Raw genomic sequence first — 23,704 nt, forward strand, 5'->3', positions numbered from 1 at the left:
AAAGAGAAGAGGGAGAGGAAGAGAGCTCTCATCACGGAGCGAAAGCACGAGAGACAGACTGGATTTCAAAGCACACACCGGCATTTCTCCCCACAAGACTCTGGGCAAGATGAACTCTAAAAGGTCACAATTCATTTCATTTCTTTTGTTTTTTTGAGACAGGGTCTCACTCTGTCACCCAGGCTGGAGTGCAGTGGCATGATCATAGCTCACTGCAGCCTCAACCTGCTGGACTCAAATGATCCTCCTGCCTCAGCCTCCTGAGTAGCTGGGACTACAGGCCTGTGCTACCACACCTGGCTAATTTTTAAAATTTTTTGTAGAGACAGGGTCTCATTATGTTGCCCAGGCTGGTCTGGAACTCCTGGGCTCAAGCAATCCTTCTGCCTTGGCCTCTCAAAGTGCTGGGATGTGCACAGGTGTGAGCCACCGTGCCCAGCCCAATTAATTTCTTCCTAAGGCCTTTTTTAAAAGAAAGGGAGAGAGAGACAGAGAGAGATATCTAGAGGAAACCATTGCATGAGGCTTTGGTCGTCGCTCTGGGAGGGTGGCAATGGGCATCGGTGAACACTAGTGGAAAAAGTGATTTGAGGTGTGATCTGAGCTCCAGAAATGCTGAGTAAACACTATATGCGAAATCTGGTTTCTTTGAATTTCAACTAATTTGCTCCATTCAGTAAGGACGGCTTGCGGTGCTGGGCTGGTTTCAGCTCAGGCGTGCACCCTGACCTAGCACGATCTGCCTGCTGTTCCTCAGAACCTGTGGTTCTCTGAGCAGTGCTCACCTACTCTGGTGGCCTCTGCCCTTGCTTCAAATGGGCATGAGCAGATCTGTGACGAACTCACACACATGTGGATCCACACATAAGTTTTGCTGCTGAGGAGGCAGTTTAGAAATGACTAATTCCCCAAATGGCACTGTCCTACCATCTGGAGACAAAGTAGCCAAGTGTTTCCTTCATGTTTTCTTAAAATTTCTATTTAAGTGTTTTCTGTCTTTGCTCAAGTCTGTATTTGCATGCAGATATTCAAAAAAGCTGGCCAACTTCATTCCCTGCTCCTTAATGGGGTGTTTGGTGATGAGAATAATCAGGGATGTGGAAACCTTGTAGGCAAATAAATATATAAAAAAAACCAACTAACAAACAATAGCATGTGCACAGAACTGATTTCTTCTTCAGGAAAAGGACCAACGATTTTTATTAAAAGGGTTGGTTTTCCCCCTAAAAGTAGCCTCTTTTTTAATAGGGAAAAAATAACCTCTTCTTACCCATCACCTACCACATGGCCTTGTTGTTGTTGTTTAAGAACTGCTTCCTGAACTTGATCTACAAGTGTATCCAACCAAGGCAGGTGAAAAAGAAGAACTCTGCCAGGTTTTCACTGGGGGGAGAATTACCCAGTGAGGACGGTTTTTTCTAGTCAAGTGCTCAGCTGCAAAAGTTACTGGTGAAACCTTAGCTTCGTGCCTGCTGCTGTTTTTGAACTCTAGGGCCACAAGTTGAGGCCAGACCTAGGAAATAAGGGATTTGGAGACAAATCTGACTTCCTGGCCATGGGCCGGGGAGACAGAGCCGAAGAATGGGACATTCAGGAAGGCCACATTTCCATGAGCAGTGGACAGACCTCCCGTGGCTGTGGCCAGTGAGGACACCAAGGCAGCAGGTCCCCCATGTGCCTGGCCAGCACCTCAGAAACTGATCTGCAGGTCTAGGGTGGGGCCTTAACACATCCTTGTCAAGCAAGTGGTGACTTCCAGCAAAAACTTGGATTTGTTGTGCTGGGCTGGGAAAAAGTGGGGCTGAGTGTTGTGGGGAAGAAAAGGATGGTACCTGTAGAGCAAGTGGAGGGCGAAGCTCAGACAAAATAGGATTTCAACACAAAAGAAGGCAAAGGCTCCCAGCAGACAAGCGCAACGGCCAATGGAGAAAAGCGCATCAGAAACCAGAGAAGCGTCACAGGGGAGGCAGCAGGGATGGCCCGGACAGCGAGCCAGGCTGCTGGGTGGTGGCCCATGGACCAGCCTCACCGCTGTGTGGGTGCCACTCAGAAAGGGAGATGGTGGGGCCACATCCATCCATGTGTCTATGAAGGAAATGGCTCTCGGCCTGTGGTCAAAACAGGACTGAATTTGCCACTTATCTTAGAACAAGACCGGGGAAGAAAGGAAAAAAGAAACGAGGAGACTTCTTGGTTGCTTTCTACAAATTCTCACTTTGCCAGCCAACTGCCACCCAACCCCCATGGTCTAAACTGGGGGGACCCCTGGAGGACTTGGCGGGAGCATCTGCTTCTGGCCCGGGCCGAGACTGATGCTGGTGCACATGTCACAGAGAAGGACAGCGTTTCCAGGCTGTACAGGTCTGGCTCAGAAGGACCGCCACGAAGGTCAAGGGCCAGGGATCTGGTCTTCACATGAGGTGAGGCCAGAAAGGGAGCAGGGAGAGCCAGCTTTGGGGGAAAATGGGGAAGTGCCGCCTTGGCAAATGGCTGTGTGCTCAGGCCCAGCTTGGCCCACCTTGCCAGCGTGGACCCTGCCGACTGTGGAAATGCAGCGTGGCGAGTGGACGTCGCGGCCCGAGCGGCTCACAGGGGACACCTGCCTGAATTGACTGTGCGTGAGGTGCCGTGGCAGCCGCTGTTCGGAGCACTAAACCCAGTGGCCGCCATGACTGTCGGCCTCCGACAGGCTGAACACTCGCCGGCGTCCTTTCCTGCCACTCCTGACTAGAGGGAAAACACAGCGACAGATCATAGAAAGCCTTTAACAATGGGACAGCAGAGGCGACATGGAGGGGACACAGAGCAGCAGTGGACGCTGAGCACTGACGAGGGGCAAGGGTCGTGGGGCAGTGCCCAGCATGGGCTTGTGGCCACCTGTGCATGGGGTGCTGGCCCCCCATGCAGAGAAGACACCCCCCACGCAACCCCCAGGACGAGGTAGGGTCGGGATCGCTCAGAACCAAATTGTTCACTTGTGCAACTTAATCGGGTTAGGGGCAGAGAAGGTGGGGTCCTGTTGGAAAGGAAAGATGGGTTCATCTGCAACATCTGGTCTCGGTCGGAAGCCTCAGGGGACGGAAGAACAGAATCACCTGTCAGTTTTAGACGTGGCCCAGGAGTTAGGACACGAAAACCCTGTATCCTCAGGACGGTGTGAGGAGGGCAGGGCGTGTGGCTGGAGGACTGGCGTCAAACCAGCTAAGTGAATCAAGCAGATTTCTGACCCCAAGTGAGGAGGTTCTTGGTGTCACACACTGACGCCAACAGCATAGCTCCGAGTCCTGAGAAAGCTCAGATGCTCGAGGCGCTCCATGAGCCTTTCCATGAGCCTCTCCCTCAGCCACCTATCTGGGCAGCGACTTGGTGACCCATGCCTTTGAAAATCAAGATTGCACCACAGCAGGAGAGCTGAGACCAGGTGCCAGGTGGCCGAGTGGGGCTTCTAATTGGCTGAAATAAAAACGTCAGGAGCATCTCACTGCGAAGGGAGAAACCACACTCTCAAAAAAGAAGGCGGGTGAGCACACAGCTTGAATGTGATGCCACAGAGCACTACAATGTGAAGGTCCTTAGATGCCACTGGACTATACAGTGAAAAATGGTGAAAATGGTAAAGTTTATGTTACCCGTATGTTACCACAATAAAAAAAGGATGATGCCACAGAGAAAACTGAGGAGAAAAGGGAACATATCTTACTTGGGGTTTCTGTCCTTAAAACTCCAGCGGGACAGTGGTGACTGAGTTGAGTGGCATGTGGGTGGGTTTCAGGCCATCTGACTCTCAGTTGGCCCAAATGGGAGGTGTGGTGGGTTGAAGGGGGCTCTCTTGGACACAGGCACAGGGTGGGTCTGGATGGGAGGGAAGCCGGGGAAGCTCCCTGCACTGGGCTGTCAACAGCAGCCAGACCCGTCTTTCTACAAAACCTCAGGGGACAATAGAGGTGGCCATGACTCATAACTCAATGTGGTTTTGTTTGTTTTGAGACAGAATCTCGCTCTGTTGCCCAGGCTGGAGTACAGTGGCATGATCTCGGCTCACTGCAACCTCTCCCTCCCGGGTTCAAGAAATTCTTCTGCCTCAGCCTCCCAAGTAGCTGGGATTACAGACTCCTACCACCACGCCTGGCTAATTTTTGTATTTTTAGTAGAGATGGGGGTTCACCATGTTGGCCAGGCTGGTCTCGAACTCCTGACCTCACATGATCCACCCGCCTCGGCCTCCCAGAGTGCTAGAATTACACGCTTGAGCCACTGCACTCAGCCCTTTTTGTTTTTTAAAAATGAATGCTTAATTACACCTACTATGTGCTCCCCCAAATTAAAAATAAATAAGCAGGCTGACATTCATGCTGTCGTCATTTTTGAACAAACAGTTTTCTGTCTTCCCCAAGGTAGTTCACTTGGAATGTATGTGAACTCCAACTAATCTGGAGCTCAGAGGTGTGAGTGGGCTGTTTAAGGAACTCACTGTAGGTCAGAGTTCTTATCTGAGTAGATGGTTTTCCTATTGGCATCTCACTCAGAGAGTGTGAGTGTGTGTATGTGACTGTGTGCACGTGTGTGTGTGTGACCATGTACACACATCTGTATGTGTGTGACTGTATGAGTGTGTGCATGTATGTGAATGTGGCTGTGTATTTATGTGTGAGTGTGACTATGTAAGTCCATTTGTATATGTGTGATGTGGCGTGTGTGTGTATGTGTGTGTGACTATGCATGCACATTTGTATATGTGAGTGTGTATGTGCAGTGGTATGTGTGTGACTGTGTGCATGTATGTATGTGTGGGAGTGTGACTATGCATGCACATTTGTAAGTGTGAGTGTGTATATGCCCTGGTATGTGTGTGATTGTGTACGTGTGGGAGTGTTACTATGCATGCACATTTGTATGTGTGAGTGTGTATGTGTACTGGCATATGTGTGACTGTGTGTGTGACTATGCAAGCACATTTGTGAGTGTGTATATGCCCTGGTATGTGTGACTGTGTGTGTGTGGGAGTGTGACTATGCATGCACATTTGTATGTGTGAGTATGTATGTGCCCTGGCATGTGTGTGACTGTGTATGTGTGGGAGTGACTATGCATGCACATTTGTATGTGTGGCTGAATGAACATGCGCATTGGCATGTGTGACTGTGTGTATGCATAAGTGTCACTGTGTGGGTGCACAGTGGTATTCCAGAAGATATTTCTAATGTTTTCCTGTGGCCCCACATGTGGTTCTAAAATTGGGTCTTTTTTCACTTTCCCGCTGTATATTCTTTGCAAGTTCAGCTTCTCAAAACCATAAAATGTTTAAGGGGAAAAAATGCTGATTCCAATCCTCCAATTTTCTCACTAGGGGCTGGTTGAGGCCTGCCAGGCTAGCTCTGCTGGATGTGTGGGCGACAAGATGCCTGACTCCTGGACACTTCGTGGGGAGGGTGTCGGGCTCTCCCAATAGAGCACTGGAGGATTTCACTGCACTTCTCAAAAGGACCGGCCATTAAAGTGCCCTGAGGCACAGTTGCTCGGGTCATCAGGGAGTTCAGTGTTGACTCTCCCTTTGGTCTGGGGCCAGCACTGAAAGAGCCACTCCAGGGCACCCATAGCTCTGCCTCTGGCATGCGAAGGAGGCTCAGAGGCAGGTGCTGCACACGGAGGGAGCCTCCGGGTGACCAAGGAGCCAGTGATCCCTCAGGGCTGTCCCCTTCCCCCTTCCGGCTGAGAGACCCTTGCCTGTACTGGGCCTGAAGGTACCACTGGGCTATAGGCCGTGGCCCTGAGGGGCATGGGGAATGTTCCTCAGAAGTGTCCTCCCCCCGCCTACGGCCCGTCTGCATTTAGGAAGACAGAATGTACAGGCAGACCCCAGGGAGATGGGCAAAAGGAATCCACGGGTCTCTAGGAGATGTGGTTTCGGACCCTGGTGGACTCATGTGAGACCCAAAGGCCACCTTCCACACGGACCAGGGCCTCGCCAACCCCTCGTCCCCCGGCTGTCATCTCAAGCGATGCCACCTCTGGGAGCCTCCCACACTGTTCTGCGTTGGCTCTCAGAACCTGCTGCACCTTTCCTTTGTCAGTTTGTAACTGCACATGCGTCCGGGTGGCCACCTGATAGGCCTCAGCCACCCTGCCTGCCTGTAAGATCATGCTTTTTGCCACACTGTATCCCGAATGCTGTGCACAGTAGGGACTTACCCTAATCCTGCTTGCTTAGAAAACAGTAATTCGGGCCGGGCGCGGTGGCTCACGCTTGTAATCCCAGCACTTTGGGAGGCCGAGGCGGGCGGATCACGAGGTCAGGAGATCGAGACCACGGTGAAACCCCGTCTCTACTAAAAATACAAAAAAAAAAAAATTAGCCGGGCGTGGTGGCGGGCGCCTGTAGTCCCAGCTACTCTGAGAGGCTGAGGCAGGAGAATGGCGTGAACCCGGGAGGCGGAGCTTGCAGTGAGCCGAGATTGCGCCACTGCACTCCAGCCTGGGTGACAGAGCGAGACTCCGTCTCAAAAAAAAAAAAAAAAAAAAAAAAAAAAAAAAAAAAAAAAAAAAAGAAAACAGTAATTCAGTGAGACAGGGAGTGAGCTGCCCAAACCCAGGGAAGATAAGATGCAGGGAGATGAGATGAGCCACTAAGAGGATGGAAGTCCACGTGTGGGCTGGGCGGGTGGACAGATCTCTTGGATCAGGTCTCAAGTCCACGAAACCAAGAGGACAGCCTGAGCCTAAATCCTGGGAGCCAGGCTGAGGTCCCCACGGGAAGGAGAGAATGTGTTTGGGATAAATGTGGGGAGTTTTCAAACCCAGGCAGGAAACCTAAGGTCCTCTGAGCTGGACACAGGGTGGAGGCGGAAAACCCAACGGAGCATCAGCTGGTTTCACTGCCTCATGTGGGATGAACCCACGTGGGCTCCCTGGGGTCCACTTTGCTGCTGATTTCAGGAAAGCACCAGGCCTTCCTCCCACAGGGGTTCACACCACCCAGCCTTCTGCTGGCTGGGGTTGCACATGTTAGCAGGCCTTCACAAGTGGGGCCGTGACTTTTCACTTGGGCCCTAGAGCAGCCATGCACGTTGGAAGGAGAAACATACTTCATGGGCTGCCTCCAACCAGGATCCAGATCGGGGCCCGGGTCTCTGCGACACCCTAGAGGTGCCTCAGACAGTCTTGGAAACTGCATCGGACATTCTGCTGGCATGGGCTTTAGGGCTGCTAAGGCTAGGCTTCAGATCCTGGCTCCTCTGCTGGCTAGCTGCATCCTCTGGGCCAAGCTGCACAGCCTTTCTGGGCCCGTGTTTTCTACTGTACAGTGTGAGGCGGAGTGTGGCAGGATAGAACAAAGGGACATCTGTGAAGTGCGTATAAGCATGGTGTCTGGCACATGCGGGCTCAATTTCAGGAGGAGTGTCTACTGGGACGCCACACAGCAGGTGCACACTGAGAAGGCCCTGCCGTGGCTACAGCAGGAGCCCACGCTGATTGGTGGGTGCCTGGGCCACACCAACTGTCAAAACAGCATGAAGGTCACTCCCAGCTTTTAACAACATCCTTGAACAATTCAAGTGTTCAAAACCATGGGCCAGAGCTATGGAAAACTGGGCCTGTCTCATCACTTGGGGGATGGTATATCTTCTGTACTTTCCCAGCCAAACACCTGGCCATGCAAAGTGTGCTTTCAATGGCAAAGGAGGGCCAGGCGTGATGGCTCATGCCTGTAATGCCAGCACTTTGGGAGGCTGAGGTGGGTGGATCACTTGAGGTCAGTAGTTCAAGACCAGCCTGGCCAACATGGTGAAACCCCATCTCTACTAAAAATACAAAAATTAGTTGGGCATGGTGGTGCGCACCTGTAATTCCAGCTACTCAGGAGGCTGAGGTGAGAGAATTGCTTGAATCTGGGAGGCAGAGTTTGCAGTGAGCCGAGATTGCGACATTGCACTTCAGCCTGGGCAACTGAGCAAGACTCTGTCTCAAAAAAACAAAACAAAACAAAAAATCAATGGCAAAGAAGCCACTGGGGTTTGCAAGTTCTGACTTCAGAGGGTCTGGCAGCCACTCTCTACAAGGGGGAGCTTCCTAGACTCCGGGAGGCTCCATAATCACAGAGACGGGATCGCCTCTGACTTAGCATTGTGCCCTCAAAAACCACTTTGAGGACAAGCTGCCCCTTGTAGGGGGCTGCAGCTGTCTTCTGCTTTCCAGGCTGAAGGCAGTGGGCGGTTAGGATGAATGAGCTTGGAGGAGAGGCCGTGGCCCACCCAGCTGCCTGGCTGGCCCTCCAAGGATATCATCTCTGGCAGATCAGGGCCAGGTCCCTGGTGGGTGGAAAGTTGGGTGAGCGAGCCACACAGGGTGACCTTCCTTCATCAGAGGCCTGAATGCTGGGCCGTACTCTGAGCTGATGTCAAATCAAGCAACTGGCAGAAGGGCTCCTATCCCAACAAAGCTGTCTCCCTTCTCCTGTCCTTGGCTTTCTCTCCTCTGTGGCTTGGTGGAACAGCAGGCAGATGTTGGAGCCATCTGGTTAGGCCCATCCCTACAAGGAACATGGGAAGCCCATATGCTTTGTTCTGGGTGGACTGGGAGGAAGATTGCAGGCTGGCCTGGAAGTCTGGCCTCAAGACAGGGAGGAGCTTATGGGCTCTGATGACCTCTCCTGCCAGGGATCAATAGGTGCATCCTGAGGCATCTGTAAGAGTAAAGCCCAGGCTGCCCGCCGGGCACGGCCCTTCATCAGGTGAGTTGTCTCAGTGTCTGCAGAGCCGGACAGGCAGGCTGGGCCTCAGGCTTTTACTGTCATGCTGCATAAAGAATGGGGACCTACACACTTGTCTCCGCAGGCCTGCTGGGGACGCACCAAATGGGAGCAGACACCTTGGAGGTCCTGACTCTCACTTATCGACTGGAACTGCCTGGCCACCTGACAGCCAAGTTAATAGCCACTGGATTTCTAAGATGAGAAGACATTATGCTGGTACCATGCAGGGGATGGTGGGGGTAGGGACAGAAGGGCTGAGGGAGGCCAAGAAAAAAGAAACTAGCACACACTGCAGACACCAGGCCCTGGGAAAGTGCAGAGTTGAAGCCTCAGGGGTCACATTCAGGTGGGCATCCATATACAGAAGCCCATTTTTGATACTGTGAGTCTTTGCTGGTTTTAACTTTAGGCAAATAAGTATATGGCTGTTTGTTCACTTAGCTGTTGGCTGTACGTCCTTAAAAATGACAGAAAGGTGACCACAGCTACAAGGGCAAGGAAGCTTTCATCCCCAGTGCAATGGGAAATATGTGCGTTGGGGTGCCCACGCAGACACAGAAGTGTGCACACGCAGGCAGGAGGTGGACGCGAACACAGGCACATGAACACACAACCCTGCATGCCCGCCCCTGAGCAAGCATGAAACAGGATCAAGAGGGCTACTGAGGGCGCGTCTTAAGTTTCTGAAAGAAGCTCTGCTGGAGTTTCCCAGCTACAAGCCTGACAACAGCGGTGGCATCTGCTTGGATGTGCAGCCAACCTTAAATTGGGCTCAGAAATAGCTCAGAAGGGGTGGTCATGTCCTGGAGCAGGTGCCGAGTGGAAGAGGATCTCTCAGTGAGGTGGCTGTGGGGTGACCTGCCTGCCTGGGCCTTGTGAAGTCAATAGGAAATGGAGGTAACATACTGTGTGGATGGGAGAGACACAGGTGGGTTGGGGTGCTCTGAGCCACAGGCATGAACTGGAAATGCAAAAGCTGGAAGTGCCCAAGAGAGAGAGGTATAGGTGCCCAGGGAGATCTTGGCTCCTGGTGCTGAGAGGATGGTGACCAGGGGCCCTCGACCTCCCTGGCTCTGCAGTAGCCTGTGTCCTCCTGCCATGATCCATCAATCCAGAACTTAACGAGAGTTGGGCCAGGTACCCCTGAAATATGATGAGTGAGGGCTCTGGAGGGGAACTTGCAGGAACAGTGAAGGATACTGAGGATCTCCAGTCAGAGGTGCAGGAAGTTGGCACGACCCCCTAGACCCATGGCGGAGTGATGCTGCTGGGACACAGAACATCCTGCTGGCTCAAGGCCATGGACGCTCATCCCTGCTCCTCTGGCTACAATATGGGGCCATGTTGTTCCAGAGGACTGGTGTCTGTATTCCCCCACATCTCACACAGTGAATAGCTCACGGCAGCCGAGAATGAGAAGCCGGGGCATGTTCCATTCCAGGCTGACTCCAGGGGATCCCATTCACTCCCGGGTTCCCTCTGTGCCATGTCTGAAGTGGAGTAAGTTGAAGGACGGCAAGATACGACTTCATCACATCCTACCAAAGAGTGGCAAAGTGCGTGCCTACTCGAACAACTGGATCGCACCACATTTAAGGACAAAACTGGTATGTTACAGAGGAAAAAAAAAAATTAGCAGGAACGCGATTCTTTTCCCAGACTGCAAACAATCCCCTCAGGAGACCCTTCCTTGTGACACCTAAGACTGTGGAGGTGATGATGGGGTGGGTTTAGGTGTGGCCCGCCTGCTGCCCATCAGCTCTGCAGTCAGTGACAGCTTCGGTGGGGAGCGGCCTGAAAAAGGAGCAATTCTTCCCCATCTGGGAGCTGACCCAGCCTGGGAGGGAACATCAAGTTAGAGGAATCTCCAGAGGCTTCAGGTGCAGATACCTGAGTGGCAGCAACCTTCAAGTGCTGTGACAAGGAGGAAGGACCTGGAGGTCAGGGGTATTGGTAATGGCGAGGGATCACGGGGTTCTCCAAATGTCCCCATATCACTGAGTCACGTGGCCAATACCTGCTGGACTCTGGGCTGTGGAGGGGGTGGAGGACGAGCTGGTGCCTCCCGAGTCACAGTGGCTGGTGCTTCCACTGCCGCTGGGGCTCCCGCTGGCGGAGGGTGGCGACTGTGAGGACAGGGACGGGGAGCTGTGCTGGTTTATGCACTGCGCCACGGCGAAGCCTGCAAGACAAAGTACCAGGTGACCAAGTGGAAGCAAAGAGCAGGCCTGGGGGCCTCAATGTCACGGTTTCACTGAACAACCCAACCTCAGTTCCTTGAAAGTCCTGCTCTGTTCCCTGGAACAGGCTGACCTCACTGGTCGTGGCCCTGACCCAGCCACATTTTGAAGCTATTTCAAGGAAAAGGTTTATTACAGGTTTATTTCAAGGAACAGAGTACAACCAGCCACAGAGCTGAGTGTGGGGCCATGAGTCGTAAATCTGAGTGCCTGATACTGGCTCAGCAGCGTGCCAGCTGTGCCCCTGAAGAGGGACATGCAGCCTCGTGGCAAGTTCACCCAGGGATGCTAGATGCCCTCATGGTACAGTCTCAGGCCTCTGCTGATGGTGCCCAAGGAAGGGCACCGGACCCATACTCCGAAGTCATAGCCGGGGGACGCACGCTCTGAAGTCACACACGGGCAGGAGGACAATGCCCTGGACGCTCCTTTCAGAGAATTTGCTCTGCCCTTGAGGTTCTAGGGAAGTCAGGTTCAGGAACAATGAAAGCCCTGGCAAAGAGCTAGTGATGACGGTCTCAAATGGCCCTCAGCACCTCCGCGACCTGGAGGTGGAGTCTGCCCGCACGTTTCTGCGGTAAACTGACCCAGCGGGGACGAACGAGCCCCTCATCTTGGAGACACTCAGACCCGGGTGCACCCCTGTTTCCCGCACAGAAGCACCAGACACAGGAACAGCTATCGTGTTTCTCTTGAGTCTTTCCCAGCCACAACCTGGAGTATCACTACCTACTCCCACTGTTGTGGGAATAAAATGAGAGAACTATTATCACACCCCAGCACAAGGTGTGGCACATGGTGAGAGCTCAGTATACATGTTTGTTCTTCATGTTTTTTTGTGATAGGGTTTCACTCTGTTGCCCAGCCTGGAGTGCAGCAGTGTGATCTCAGCTCACTGCAGCCTTGAGCTCCCAGGCTCAAGTGATCTTCCCGCCTCAGCCTCCCGAGCAGCTGGGACTACAGGGATGTGCCACCATGCCCAAATAATTTTTTTTTTTTTTGTAGAGATGGGGGTCCCACTATATTGCCCAGGCTGGTCTTGAACTCCTGGACTCAAGTGATCCTCCTGCTTTAGCCTCCCAAAGTTCTGGGATTACAGGTGTGAGTCACCACACCTGGCTGATAAGTGTTCTTTACGATAAATCAAAGCCCCTTTTATCCGGCCCAGGAGCTCCTCTTCTGGTGGACATGTGCTTTTCTGTAGGCCACAACTTCAGCCCCTAGGAGACGAGCAGGACCCATGGTAATGGTGCTTTGTAGCACAGAAGCAGCCCCAAATTGCGGTGGAGATACCGGCGCGGGGTGAGTCCTTCTTCCAGCTGAGAGAGGGGATCTCAACCCTCCTGGTCATTCCGCCAAGCCTTGCCACTCCTCAAGCAAATACATTCACCACAGCCAGCCCCGGACCCCTTTCATGCCACCCGCCCTGCCTGAACCTTACACGGTCCAGCTCTCTGCTGACAACTACTTCCAGAAGGCCATCCAGGCCCTGAGCTCACCTTTCTTGAAACTCAGGAAGGCTGCAGGGTGTTAGCAGGGGTTGGCATCCTACAACCTGCTGCCTGCTTGGTAAGTAAAGTTTTACTGGAACAAGCCACGGTCCTTTGTTTACACAGACTATGGCTGCTTTCTCGATCAGTGGCAGAGTTGAGCAGTTGCCATAGCGACCACATGGCCTGCAAAGCCTAAAAGCCTTTTTTGCCAGGTTACCTGGCTCTGGACAGAAGCAATGTGCCCATCTGGTGCAAGGGATGACACCTAGGTTATGGCAGCAGGGAAGCCTGGGATTTAACCCTCCTCTGCTCACTTCCCAGCTGAGGGACCTTGGGCAAGGCCCTGATGTCCCTCAGCCTCCTTCCTTTCACCTACAGATGGGACCTGCGGCTCAGCTTAGGGCTTAGCAGGACTCTTCTCCTGGCCATCAAGGAGGGGCTATTTCCACTCAGGTTCATGTGAAGCTGTTTTCGTCTAAAGATCAGTTCCTTAAAAGGCAGGGGCCCTATTTATACCCCCAGTTGGGTTTTGGGGGTGACGTAACAAGCGCTGACTATAATGGCAAGTGCATGGGGCCTGGTGGGAGCAGGGTGAGTCTCCGAGTGAGGCGGTCATCCTGAGCACCAGCTCCTCCCGTGTGGAGGGTATTTCCTGCCCGCACCTACCGCAGAGGTCTGCTTGCAGAGAAAAAGACGGGATGAATGTAGCTAGAGTTCTCAGGAAGAGGCACAACGTGATATATTGTGTGTGTGTGTCGGGGGCCCACTCAGATGAACTATGGCAAACATCCGGCAAATCCAAACACTGGGCAGGAAGATTCCTTGGGGACACTCAGCCGCAGCCTCATGGAACCAGTTTTATAGCTGCTCACTTCTTAATCACTTAGAGCGGTAAACCCCCCAGTTTACAAGCTGTTTACTTGCCTCGAAAATGAATTACCCCTTAACAAATCAAAATGTCAAGATGGCTTTTCCCGAGCTGCCTATTTATCAGGGCCATGAACAGAGGGCCAGCCAGTGTAGTAACAGAGTTGGGATTACACCTTGTACGTGCCCGACAACGACCCCAGCTGGAATGGATCAACAACACGGCCGTTGCCAAGGTGGTCACAGGCCCATTTGAAGACGACACATCTTTTCTCTTGCCCTCTTTAAAGCCATGGGTTATTACAGCATCATACACCTGGTTTATTTTCAAAAGACATCTGCAGTGGGACATGTAGGGTAGCAGATGACAAGCTGGCACCACAGTCAGGATGCTTAAATTCTTTTATTTTGGGAATGGGTTGGGATCAAGTTATAGATTGGCAGTAAAATCTGCATGCACTGAGTTAAACAAACAAACAAAAAAATCACCAACTACCGATCCCACCCATTTGCAGGGTCTAGCTGAGCAGAGGTTACAGAACACATCTCTCCTTCACCCGCTGCTACTAAAAATCCCACTTCCTTCCTTTCCACTCTCTCTCCCTTTGCCAGTAGCACTGAGACCAGAAAGCCACAGTGAGTTTTGTCTTTTTTTTTTTCCTTTATTTTGCTGGATGGCCAAGGCCCCCCACCTGCAATTTCAAGGGGCTTTTCCCCAGATCAAAGTGGCAACACATCAGAGAATCAGGACGGCACCAGGGAGAATTCAGGATGAACGTCCATGGCCAGAGCGCCCTGTCCTCCGGTTCCTGCTTCATCCCAGCCAGGCAGTCCTTGATGAACTAGCTTTGGCAGAGGTGCCAGAGGCTTTTGGTGTATGAATCAAACACACATGGGCTGCGAAGTACTGCGAACACACAGAAAAGCCAGAGATCGTGCGACAGGGGTGCAGGCAAACAGGCCTCCCTGAGATCCTCTCTAGTGATAACAGTCTTGACTCTCCCTGGGTATGCTTCAAGGACAGCCCGCAAAATGTGTATCAGAGGCTGCACGGACTTTCACACCATCTGACCAATTCCACACCTGCAGCATCCCATGCTGCAGACGACACTGTGGGTGGATCCACATACTGAACTACAAGGATATTCAGCATACTGGTATGTAGAACAGAGAACAGAAGACAGCTGATATGTCCAAGAAGTGGGGAAAGGCTAAGTAAATTCTAATCCCTCTAGATGATGAAATTCCCTGCTGCCAACCAAGACGCTGGTAGGAGAAGATTAAGCATTGGGGGAAATGCTCAAGATGGAGTCAATGAAAAGAGGTTAGAAAAAGCATGTCCCATATGTTTCCGCTCTTGTAAAACATTCATGCTCTCTTTCCCCCTTGTCCAGAGCAGAGAAAGCAGACTGGAGGATTGAAGCTGATGCAGTGAGAGAAGCGGGTAGTTGTATTGCAGTGAGTTTTGTTATTTTTTGTGCTTGTCTGAATTTTCCAAGACTCCTATTGTAAACCTTATTTTAAACCAAAAAGAGAAAAAAAAGGGAGGATGACGGAGGGAACACAAGCTGCCTGGGAACTGGATAGACTCAGGCTCCCGATCCTAACATCCTCCTGAGATCTGCTCTGCCCTCTGAAGCTCTCTCCCCCGGACTCACCAAGAGCACGGCCAGGCAGGCCACTCCAACAGTGGGGAGACCTATGCCCACGGTGAGACACATCCCCCACTTCCCAGGAGCCCCCAGTTTCACGGTGGGGGGTGCAGCCCAGAGTCTTCCTGTTGCCCTCTGGCCGTGTTCTGCCAGTTACTTCGGGAAGATGAACTAACGAATAACGCTCTGGCATTTGTGAAGCACAAAAATACCACAAAAAGGTCAGTCTTCTATTTTTAGGCCCACTGATAGAAGGAAAGCTGAGCTTGGAGTCAGAACCCCAGGTTTGAGTCCAAGCTCGGCCCAAACTGACTTCGAGACCTTGGACACGCCCCCCTCCTCCTCTTCTATGGGTCTTTAAGCTTTCCCCACCAATAATCACTTTACCATGTGATTCAAGATTCAGAGCCGGCCAGCAGCGGCCCAGGGGCTTGCACACGAGTTTCGCTTTGCTTATTTACGTTATACGTGTGTTTGTTGGAGGTACCACCATGGATACGTCGGGAGCTTTTACGCACAGACCTGGATTTCTGGTTTCTTAAAAAATGAAAACATCTGGCTTTATGGGGCCCCATTCCTGCAAGACAGCAACGGGAGAGAGATGAGCAGAGCTGGGTCCCTGCTCTTGCAACTTGCCGGGCCGTGTGGGCATTTGAGTTGATAATCTCTGCTTTTTATGCCTAGATTGTTGGTCAAATCCATAGGACTCAGGGAAGTTGGAACCCCCAGAGACCTTTCGAGTCAAGGCCCTCCTACAACCCCAGAATCACTAGGTGTGTGTAGGGGGAGCGGGGATGTGGAAATATGGCGATCTGCCTCCAGCAGCCTAGGTCGGTCCTCAGACCTCCTAACAAGAACCACTTGCTCTCAACCTTTGCTAGGCTGTTCCCTCAGTCTGCAGTTCTCTTTTGCTTCTTTTCTGTCTTTACAAACCCCTGCCCCATTCTTCGTGGCTCACACAGCTCAGCATTAGCCTGGGAGGAGTCTTTGCATAAGGTGGGGTTAACTATTCTCTCCCCTGTGCTTCTGCAGCAAGTCTGTCCAGCCTTGGGGCCTTGATGGCTGCGTAGGAGTCGGCCTACCTAAGTAGGGCATAAGAAATTGGACTGCAAAGATGTTTAGGTATTTAGTGTGATAATTATCATTACATTACCAGCTAGCACCTGGAATCCTCTAGGTTAAGAGGGTTTGTTCACTTTATTGGGAAGGCTTAAAACAAAAAAGCAAAAAGAAGAGGGTTTTGGACACTGTTCTTGATATTGTTAGCTGTCTCTCAATAACCATTCTCCCTTTCGGTTGCAGTTACAGAACCCAGAAGTTAGTCGTGGCCAAGTGACTAAGTTGTGACCAGTGAGATAGAAATGAATGTGGCATGTGGGATTTCCTGGAAAGCTCTTTAAAAGGAAAGGCAGTATATCCTCCTCCATTCTGCTTCCTGGAAAATGGATGCGATGGCTGGAACTCCAGCAGCTACCCTGAGCTATGAGGATGAATCACACATTAGGGACAGCAGAGCACTGAAAAGGAAGGAGCTTGGTTCCCTGACGTCTTTGTGTATCTCTTGACTACAAGGCTTCTTTTACCTGAGAGGGAAATTAACTTCCCCTTTGAGTTTATCCTTAGTATGTAGTTGAACTTAATCTTAACTGAAGAGAAAAAACTTTGTTAATGCAGGGATGTGAGTTGAGTCCCCTAGGGACAAGGGACGGGCTGGCTCCCAGGGTTTCTGGTGCAGAGAAAGCTGCCCTATAGCTGCTGGGTGGAATCTAGGTGTGGTGGGCTGAAGGGAAAGAGGGAAAGCGGCAAGTGAGGTGGGGAGGTGACCCGCTAGGGTTTAGGAAACCCTTGGTCAACTCTTTCCCATGTGGTGCAAGTGGACTTTCTGGGTGGAAACCAGAGATGGGACTGAGTTTTTGTGTGAGTTCATACCTAGTCACAGAGATTACACACAACGGTTAAGACCCAGAAAGAGTGAGGCCCGAGAGAGACTAAAGGGTGGGAAGGGCTTGGATGTGTGTAGGCAAAAAAACGAGTGGGCTTGCACCAAAGGTTTTCTGAATCTCCAACGGAGCAGGGAGGCCCCCCGACCTCTGTGGCCTGCCTGGAGTTGGTGCCGCTTCGCACATGGTAATTACTCTGAGGATACTGGCCATGTGACTAAAGTGCAACTACTTCAGGCTTAAAAAAAAATCCACCCTTGGAAGATGTGAAAACCACCTGAGCTTATAGGGGATTCCACAGGGACCTTTTAGGGAGCTGAAAGGGAAGGAACCCAGTTGGCTTTGAATTCAATTTGGGGATTCTCCACTCTACTCAAAAGCACTAACCTTGCTCTGCAGCCTCATCCCCTACAGATGCACTTACATACTACCTGTTTCCAGGAAGGGTTTGAGATGGCTTGTATTTTAAAACCCAAGCCTAAATGCCATTGATACTAAATACTGAAAGCTACTAAAACAAAAAGTAAATAAGAGCCCGACGATAAAAGATGAAAAGTCATATCAGAAAGACTTCAAGCTATGGGAAGCTAACGTCACCATTTAACTCTGAGCTTCCTAGGAGCTAAGACCACAGGGAAAAAACAGGCGATCTACACGACATACCAATTCACCCACAAGGTTTCTGTCCCATGAAACCCTCCTGGGGCATGTCTTTGAAAGCAGCTTCATGGGAGATACAGCTGCCTGACTGCAGATGGAACCTCATTCCTCAAAGATAATGCCCTATGACAGCCCTTTTCAAACATTTTTTCTAAATAGTAAAACTCCAATTTATACATGAGATGAAAATGGAACTGCTCGGGCTGGCACGGTGCCTTACCAAGGAGGGCCTTCCCCTCCCCTTTCTAGACACTTCTGTGGATCCTACTTATGAAAATCACAGACAGGTCAAGGCTGGCCAGCCGGGTAATGTAATGAGGAGGGGCTAGAGGTAAAACGCTGGTGGTCCTCTCTATCTGTCATCTGTTTCCCCTTATTTAATAGACACATGCACACTGAGAAACCATTCTTTTCTATTAAAACAACAGTGCAGGCATGCTAATACATGCAGTCCATGAGACATTCGGCTTTTGTGCCAGGGAGATGGCAGGGCCTGGTAGAGACTGGGGCAAACCAGAAAGCACAGATTCCAGTTTCTTCTAACTGCTGTTGCATGAGAACATGGACCTCAGTATGGCCACAGTCTCCAGTTCTTCAAGAGAAGCTGGATATCTGGATTTTGACATAACACCTCCTGATTTTGAAAATGTTGACAGCTTCATTCATACTCCTTTTGAAAATTCAGAAGTGGGTAACCCCAAGCCAAAGCCAGGCCATCTATCTTGTGAGCCATTTGTATGCAACCAGAGGGGTCTCCAGCCTCTGATTTTTTTTTTTTTTTCCCCTGAGCTGGAGTCTTGCTCTGTCACCCAGGCTAGAGTGCAGTGGCACGATCTTGGCTCCCTGCAACCTCCGCCTCCCAGGTTCAAGTGATTCTCCTGCCTGCCTCAGTCTCCCGAGTAGCTGGGACTACAGGCGTGCGCCACCATGCCCAGCTAATTTTTGTATTTTTAGTAGAGATGGGTCACCATGTTGGCCAGGCTGGCCTTGAACTCCTGACCTAAAGTGATCCTCTTCCCTCGGCCTCCCAAAGTCCTGGGATTACAGGCATGAGCCACTGCTCCCGGTCTCCAGCCTCTGTTTTTAACCCCAGGGTGTCTGTCACACCTTGGGGCCTCCTTGACCAAACTCTGGAGATGGGGGGCTTTTGAGTCTGAGGTATGAGACTAAGACATTTAAGTCTCAGAGGTGTGTCAAAGAAGTGCAGTTTTCAATAGACCTCTTTTAGGAAAAAGCTCTAAGATTTGGACAGGAGAGCTGCCTGCCCTAAGAAAAACCTACACTTACTTATGGTTGTTGCAGATTGCAAAACATAATATAAAACCCGCTGAGGGCTGATTCAGGAGAAGCAACCCGTGCATTTTCCACAGTCTCTGCCGTGAATGAGGACCATGAGGCATGGGTGCCCTGAGCTTGCCTTTCATTAGCAAATTCATTCCGAGGCTGCGGCTCAGGTTTCTGACCATGCAGTGTTCATATTTTCTCACCACCCATCATGATGCTGGGAAACAGTAAAAAAAAATCAATCGGCCCTGTGACCTCGCACACAAACTGAAGACAGCAAGTGTGCATGGCCTTATTTCTCCCCTCGCCAGCTGCTTCCTTGGATCTGCCCTTTCACCTCCAGTGCAGCCTGCCAGGTCCCTGAGGCGAGAGATGGGGAGCTGGGAGGTGACTAAGTCTGGGACTTCAGCTGCTTCCAGAAGGTGGCTCTGGACAGACTGCAGCTTACTAGAAAGATCTGCAGGTGACATAGAACCTTCTTGTTCGTGCTTCTGACTCAAGAAGCGGCTCTGGATCCTACACCCTGGCAAGACGACAGCAATGCCCGAGGGCAGGCGGGGGCTAGGAGCTACTCAGTGGGGGGCTACCCTAGGAAAGCCACCTTAGGAAGACAGGGCACAGGGCCCAAACTACCCCCGGCTGCTCAAAGAGCATGGGTTGGGGGCTGAGGAAGCAGAGTTCAGATTCAAGTCTAGCAAAAGCGCACCCACATAGGCCAGGTGAGGCCTGGGTCCTTGCCCAGGACTCCTGTTAGGAATCTACACAAAAACAAAAGAGAAACAAAAGCATCCACTGACATGTGGGCAGGGTTCAGATGGCAGTGACTCCAAGTGCCTGCAGGAGGCTTGGGGGCCCCCAGAAGTTCCCTCCCTCACTGCTAGGACCCTGAAGTTTGGGAAAGCTTCAGGTATGTGCACAGAGACCCCCTTTTCAGTATCCCTTTAATAAGTCTCAGATGATTTACTGTTTCAGTGCACAAAACTCTGTGCTTTCGGGGCAATGAAGGACTTGCCTCCAAATGGTGATATCTGCGTTTCTTCCTGTGCACTGCTGCTGAAGAAGCCACTTCCTGTCCAGCCCAGGGGGTACGTCTACACCTCAGGCACCTGGGGAAGGGACGTTCCTATGGCCTCTCTGGGCCAAGCCTGAGCCGCCATGGGTGACCCCCACATCACTGATCACTGACTAGGCTGCACCTCACAACGCTTAAAGACTTTTTATTTCTGTTGCTTTTCAAGGGATAACATGTCCAACATACAAAAATAGCTGGGAACTTGCAGAATCTTTTAGCCTATAGCTCTTTATCCATGGATAAATCCTCTCAGATTTTAAGCACTATCCTTGAAAACCTGCAGAAAAGAAAAAACGGTCTTTCAGTATCTTGCTTTCTCTCTGTGTCATTTCTGTCCTAATTGTGCCCTTAGAAATGTTTTTGCTGTTGGGTGAAGGTCTGCCTGTGCGGGCTGCCACCCACGGGAAATGCCAAGCCTAATGCCCCTTTTGCTACCGGCGGGGGGAGGGGGGAACTGGGCTGTGTGAATGTGAGGAATGCGTGCATCTTACATGAGCCACATTCAGGCCACAGAGGGTCGGCTGGCACATGGGCAACAGGGGACACAGGTGGACCAGATCTTGGAATCTCTCGCAGTGGTGCAACCTTGCTTTGGATTTCTTCTTTTTTTTTTTTTTTAGACAGAGTCTCGCTCTGTTGCCCAGGCTGGAGTGCAGTGGCGCAATACCGGCTCACTGCAAGCTCCACCTCCCGGGTTCACGCCATTCTCCTGCCTCAGCCTCTCCGAGTAGCTGGGACTACAGGCGTCCACCACCACGCCTGGCTAATTTTTTTGTATTTTTAATAGAGACGGGGTTTCACCACGGTCTCGATCTCCTGACCTCGTGATCCGCCCGCCTCGGCCTCCCAAAGTGCTGGGATTACAAGCGTGAGCCACCGCGCCTGGCCGCTTTGGATTTCTAGAACTGAAGGTTGCCAAGGCTGGGCTTGATTCCCAAGGACCCGGTCCCTGCCTCGCCCAGCCCCTAACCTCTTCCACTGGTATTACCGTCTGTAAATTAGCAAGCAAAGAGCTCCACAACAGTCCTTCAGCCAAGGCACTAGCAAGCTTGGGAGCGGCCATCTGGGCTGCCTCTGTACTGAGGCAGTCAGCAGGGCTGAAACGGCAGCAGGAGGAAGGTGGGTTAGACAGCGCCCAGGAGACTCCCAGGCACAGGCGCTCACTGACCCCAGCTGGAGCAGAATCAGGAATGCACCAGGGGCAGGGTGGGTCACTATGGCCCTGCTTGCACAGGATGGCCCCCCAAGGTTCTGGCTGGCCAAGGAGTGCCAGATTAGTTTTGTTTTGTTTTTTTTTTGAGATAGAGTCTCACTCTGTCACCCAGGCTGGAGTGCAGTGGCGCAATCCTGGCTCACAGCAACCTCTGCCTCCCAGATTCAAATGATTCTCCTGCCTCAGCCTCCCAAGTAGCTGGGACTGCAGGTGTGTGCCACCATGCTTGACTAATTTTTTTGTGTTTGTTTTTAGTAGAGATGGGTTTTACCATGTTGACCAGGCTGGTCTCGAACTCCTGACCTCAGGTGATCTGCCCGCCTTGGCCTCCCAAAGTGCTGGGATTACAGGCATGAGCCACCGTGCCCGGCCAGGAGCACCAGATTCTTCCCCAGCAAGTCTCTTAAGCCATCAGCCCCGTTTTGACCTTTTTGGCCAGAAGCAGGGAGGCCGTGCAGTGTGTATCCTACACTGACATGTTCGGCCTGCTCCGTGTGTTCTAGGAGGTGGCACTGTACAAAGGGGCCAGGGAATTAGTCTTGATTCTCTGCAAAAGGCATGTGCAGTTGACACATACTTAGTATGCGCCCAAGGCAGAGAGCAGCATGCCTGTGGTCCCATTCCATTTGCTTGTGTTCGCCAGGACTCTGATTTTGCAGGGTAGGGGGGTTAACTTCTGCAGCTGGGCCACCTCACCAAAGTCTCTCCTACTATGTGTTTTAGCAGACTGGGGCTAGGCCAGACCGACGGCTGATGACGTTCTATAACACATCATCTACAACAAGAACTGAAGATACTATCTGGAACTATGTGAGTCAGATAGAATCAGGGAGTATGTGCAGAGCCACAGAAAGGCCATGACGGATATCGGCACAGAACAAGCTTCAAAAACCCACAGCTGAGGTTGTTAAGTGGACAGAGCTCTGTCGACGTCTGCCCTGGCAGACCTGTGGGACATGGCTAACCAGACGGCTGGACACAAGCCTTCTGCTATCTGCAGGGGAGAAACCTTAAGAGCAGCTCCTCGGCTTTAGGCCTGTCGCTTTTACTCTGGCTACAGGATACAGTGGTGAGGACAGTGCCGCGGTTCTGGGCATGTGACAGCAGGGGACCTGTTTACCCCATGAGCCTGTGTCCTCTAAAGCACTGTTGTCACTCTAAAGCAGAGTGACACCACCACACCTTACAGGGTTCGTGAGGATGAAAGCATTAATGCAATCTAAATGTTCAGGTAGCACTCACTGTTTTGATTCCTCGGCTGGAATTTATGGCGCCTGGAACTTGGGCCCAGTGAGGCAATAACTGGGATTTTCTTCTCTTTTTTTGCAGAGAGGGTCTCACTCTGTCACCAAGCCTGGAGTGCAGTGGCATGATCCCGGCTCACTGCAGCCTCTTGACCTTGCCAGGCTCAGGTGATCCTCCCACCTCAGCCTCCCGCGTAGCTGGGACTACAGGTGCACACCACCATGCCTGGCTAATTTTTCTATTTTTTGTAGAGGTGGGTTTTCTTTCTTTTTTTTTTTTTTTTTTGAGATGGAGTCCCGCTCTGTTGCCCAGACTGGAGTGCAGTGGCACGATCTCAGCTCACTACAACATCTGACTCCCAGGTTCAAGTGATTCTCTTACCTCAGCCTCCCAAGTAGCTGGGATTATACACAACCGCCACCACGCCTGGCTAATTTTTTTGTATTTTTAGTAGAAGCGGGGTTTCACCATGTTGGCCAGGCTGGTCTCGAACTCCTGACCTCAGGTGATCCGCCCACCTCAGCCTCCCAAAGTGCTGGGATTACAGATGTGAGCCCCCACACCCGTCCTGGGATTTTCATTTTCATTAAGTGTCTTTAGATAAAGGGGTATGTAGTAAAAGAAACGGCCCAGCTCTTTGGAGAAAAGAACGCGACACAAAAGTCTTCCTCACATTAGCTGTTATGACTGAAGGTTTTAGGAGTTAACAAAGTGAGACATGAGAGAGCCTTTCTAAAGGAACTGTAAATATCTAGGTTTAAGGGATTTATATGAAAATCGTTTATGAGGAAAATATTTTCATCTAGATTCTTAAAAACTTCATGTTACATTGCATTCAAGACACATGACTATTCTATTTGCATTTCTTTGATAGAGAGTTGAATGGATGAGCTTGAACCATATGCAACTGCCAATATTCAACTAACTTGACCTACAGAAACAGCCATTTCATATGGTTCAATCTACTCTAAGTCCATCCCTCTTAAAGATCCCTACCAGAATAATTCATGGAGGATGGGGACGGAGGGAACAGCCAGCAGTGTATTTAAACAAATAAATGGCTTTCCCCAGTTCTCCATTTCTCTTTGCCCTGTCTGCACGTGTGTGTGCAGGAGCGTGCGTGTGTACACACCTGTGTGGGTTCCTCTCTCCAGCTACATTCATCCTTTCATTTCCAAAATCGGCAGCTTCAACAAAATGCTTAGAAATAAGGTTGGCACTTACGGGAAGGTGTGTGTCTTCTGGACAGAAAACCCACAAAAAGGGGACTTATTAGGAACTGGAAGGGC

At 51.3% G+C, this 23,704-nt stretch overlaps 1 protein-coding gene across 17 annotated transcripts in view; it reads right to left on the reverse strand.

The window, feature by feature from the left end:
* CLEC16A (C-type lectin domain containing 16A) overlaps nucleotides 1–23,704 on the reverse strand; it is a 240,763-nt gene that overhangs the window by 5,326 nt on the left and 211,733 nt on the right. For 5 of the 17 annotated variants that reach the window (XM_055242568.2, XM_055242566.2, XM_055242565.2 and 2 more), the window contains one exon: nucleotides 10,767–10,931. The exons of 4 other annotated variants lie outside the window; for them this stretch is intronic. In XM_055242568.2, coding sequence (XP_055098543.1) covers nucleotides 10,767–10,931 — 165 coding nt within the window. Of the gene's footprint in view, nucleotides 1–2,603; nucleotides 2,728–10,766; nucleotides 10,932–20,086; nucleotides 20,235–20,945; nucleotides 21,055–23,704 lie in introns of those variants that run through there. 8 more of the 17 variants (XM_063618185.1, XM_063618188.1, XM_063618187.1 and 5 more) reach the window with 3 other exon arrangements.

Source organism: Symphalangus syndactylus, chromosome 14 (genome assembly GCF_028878055.3).
Source record: "Symphalangus syndactylus isolate Jambi chromosome 14, NHGRI_mSymSyn1-v2.1_pri, whole genome shotgun sequence".
In the NCBI taxonomy this organism is placed as follows: Eukaryota; Metazoa; Chordata; class Mammalia; order Primates; family Hylobatidae; genus Symphalangus; species Symphalangus syndactylus.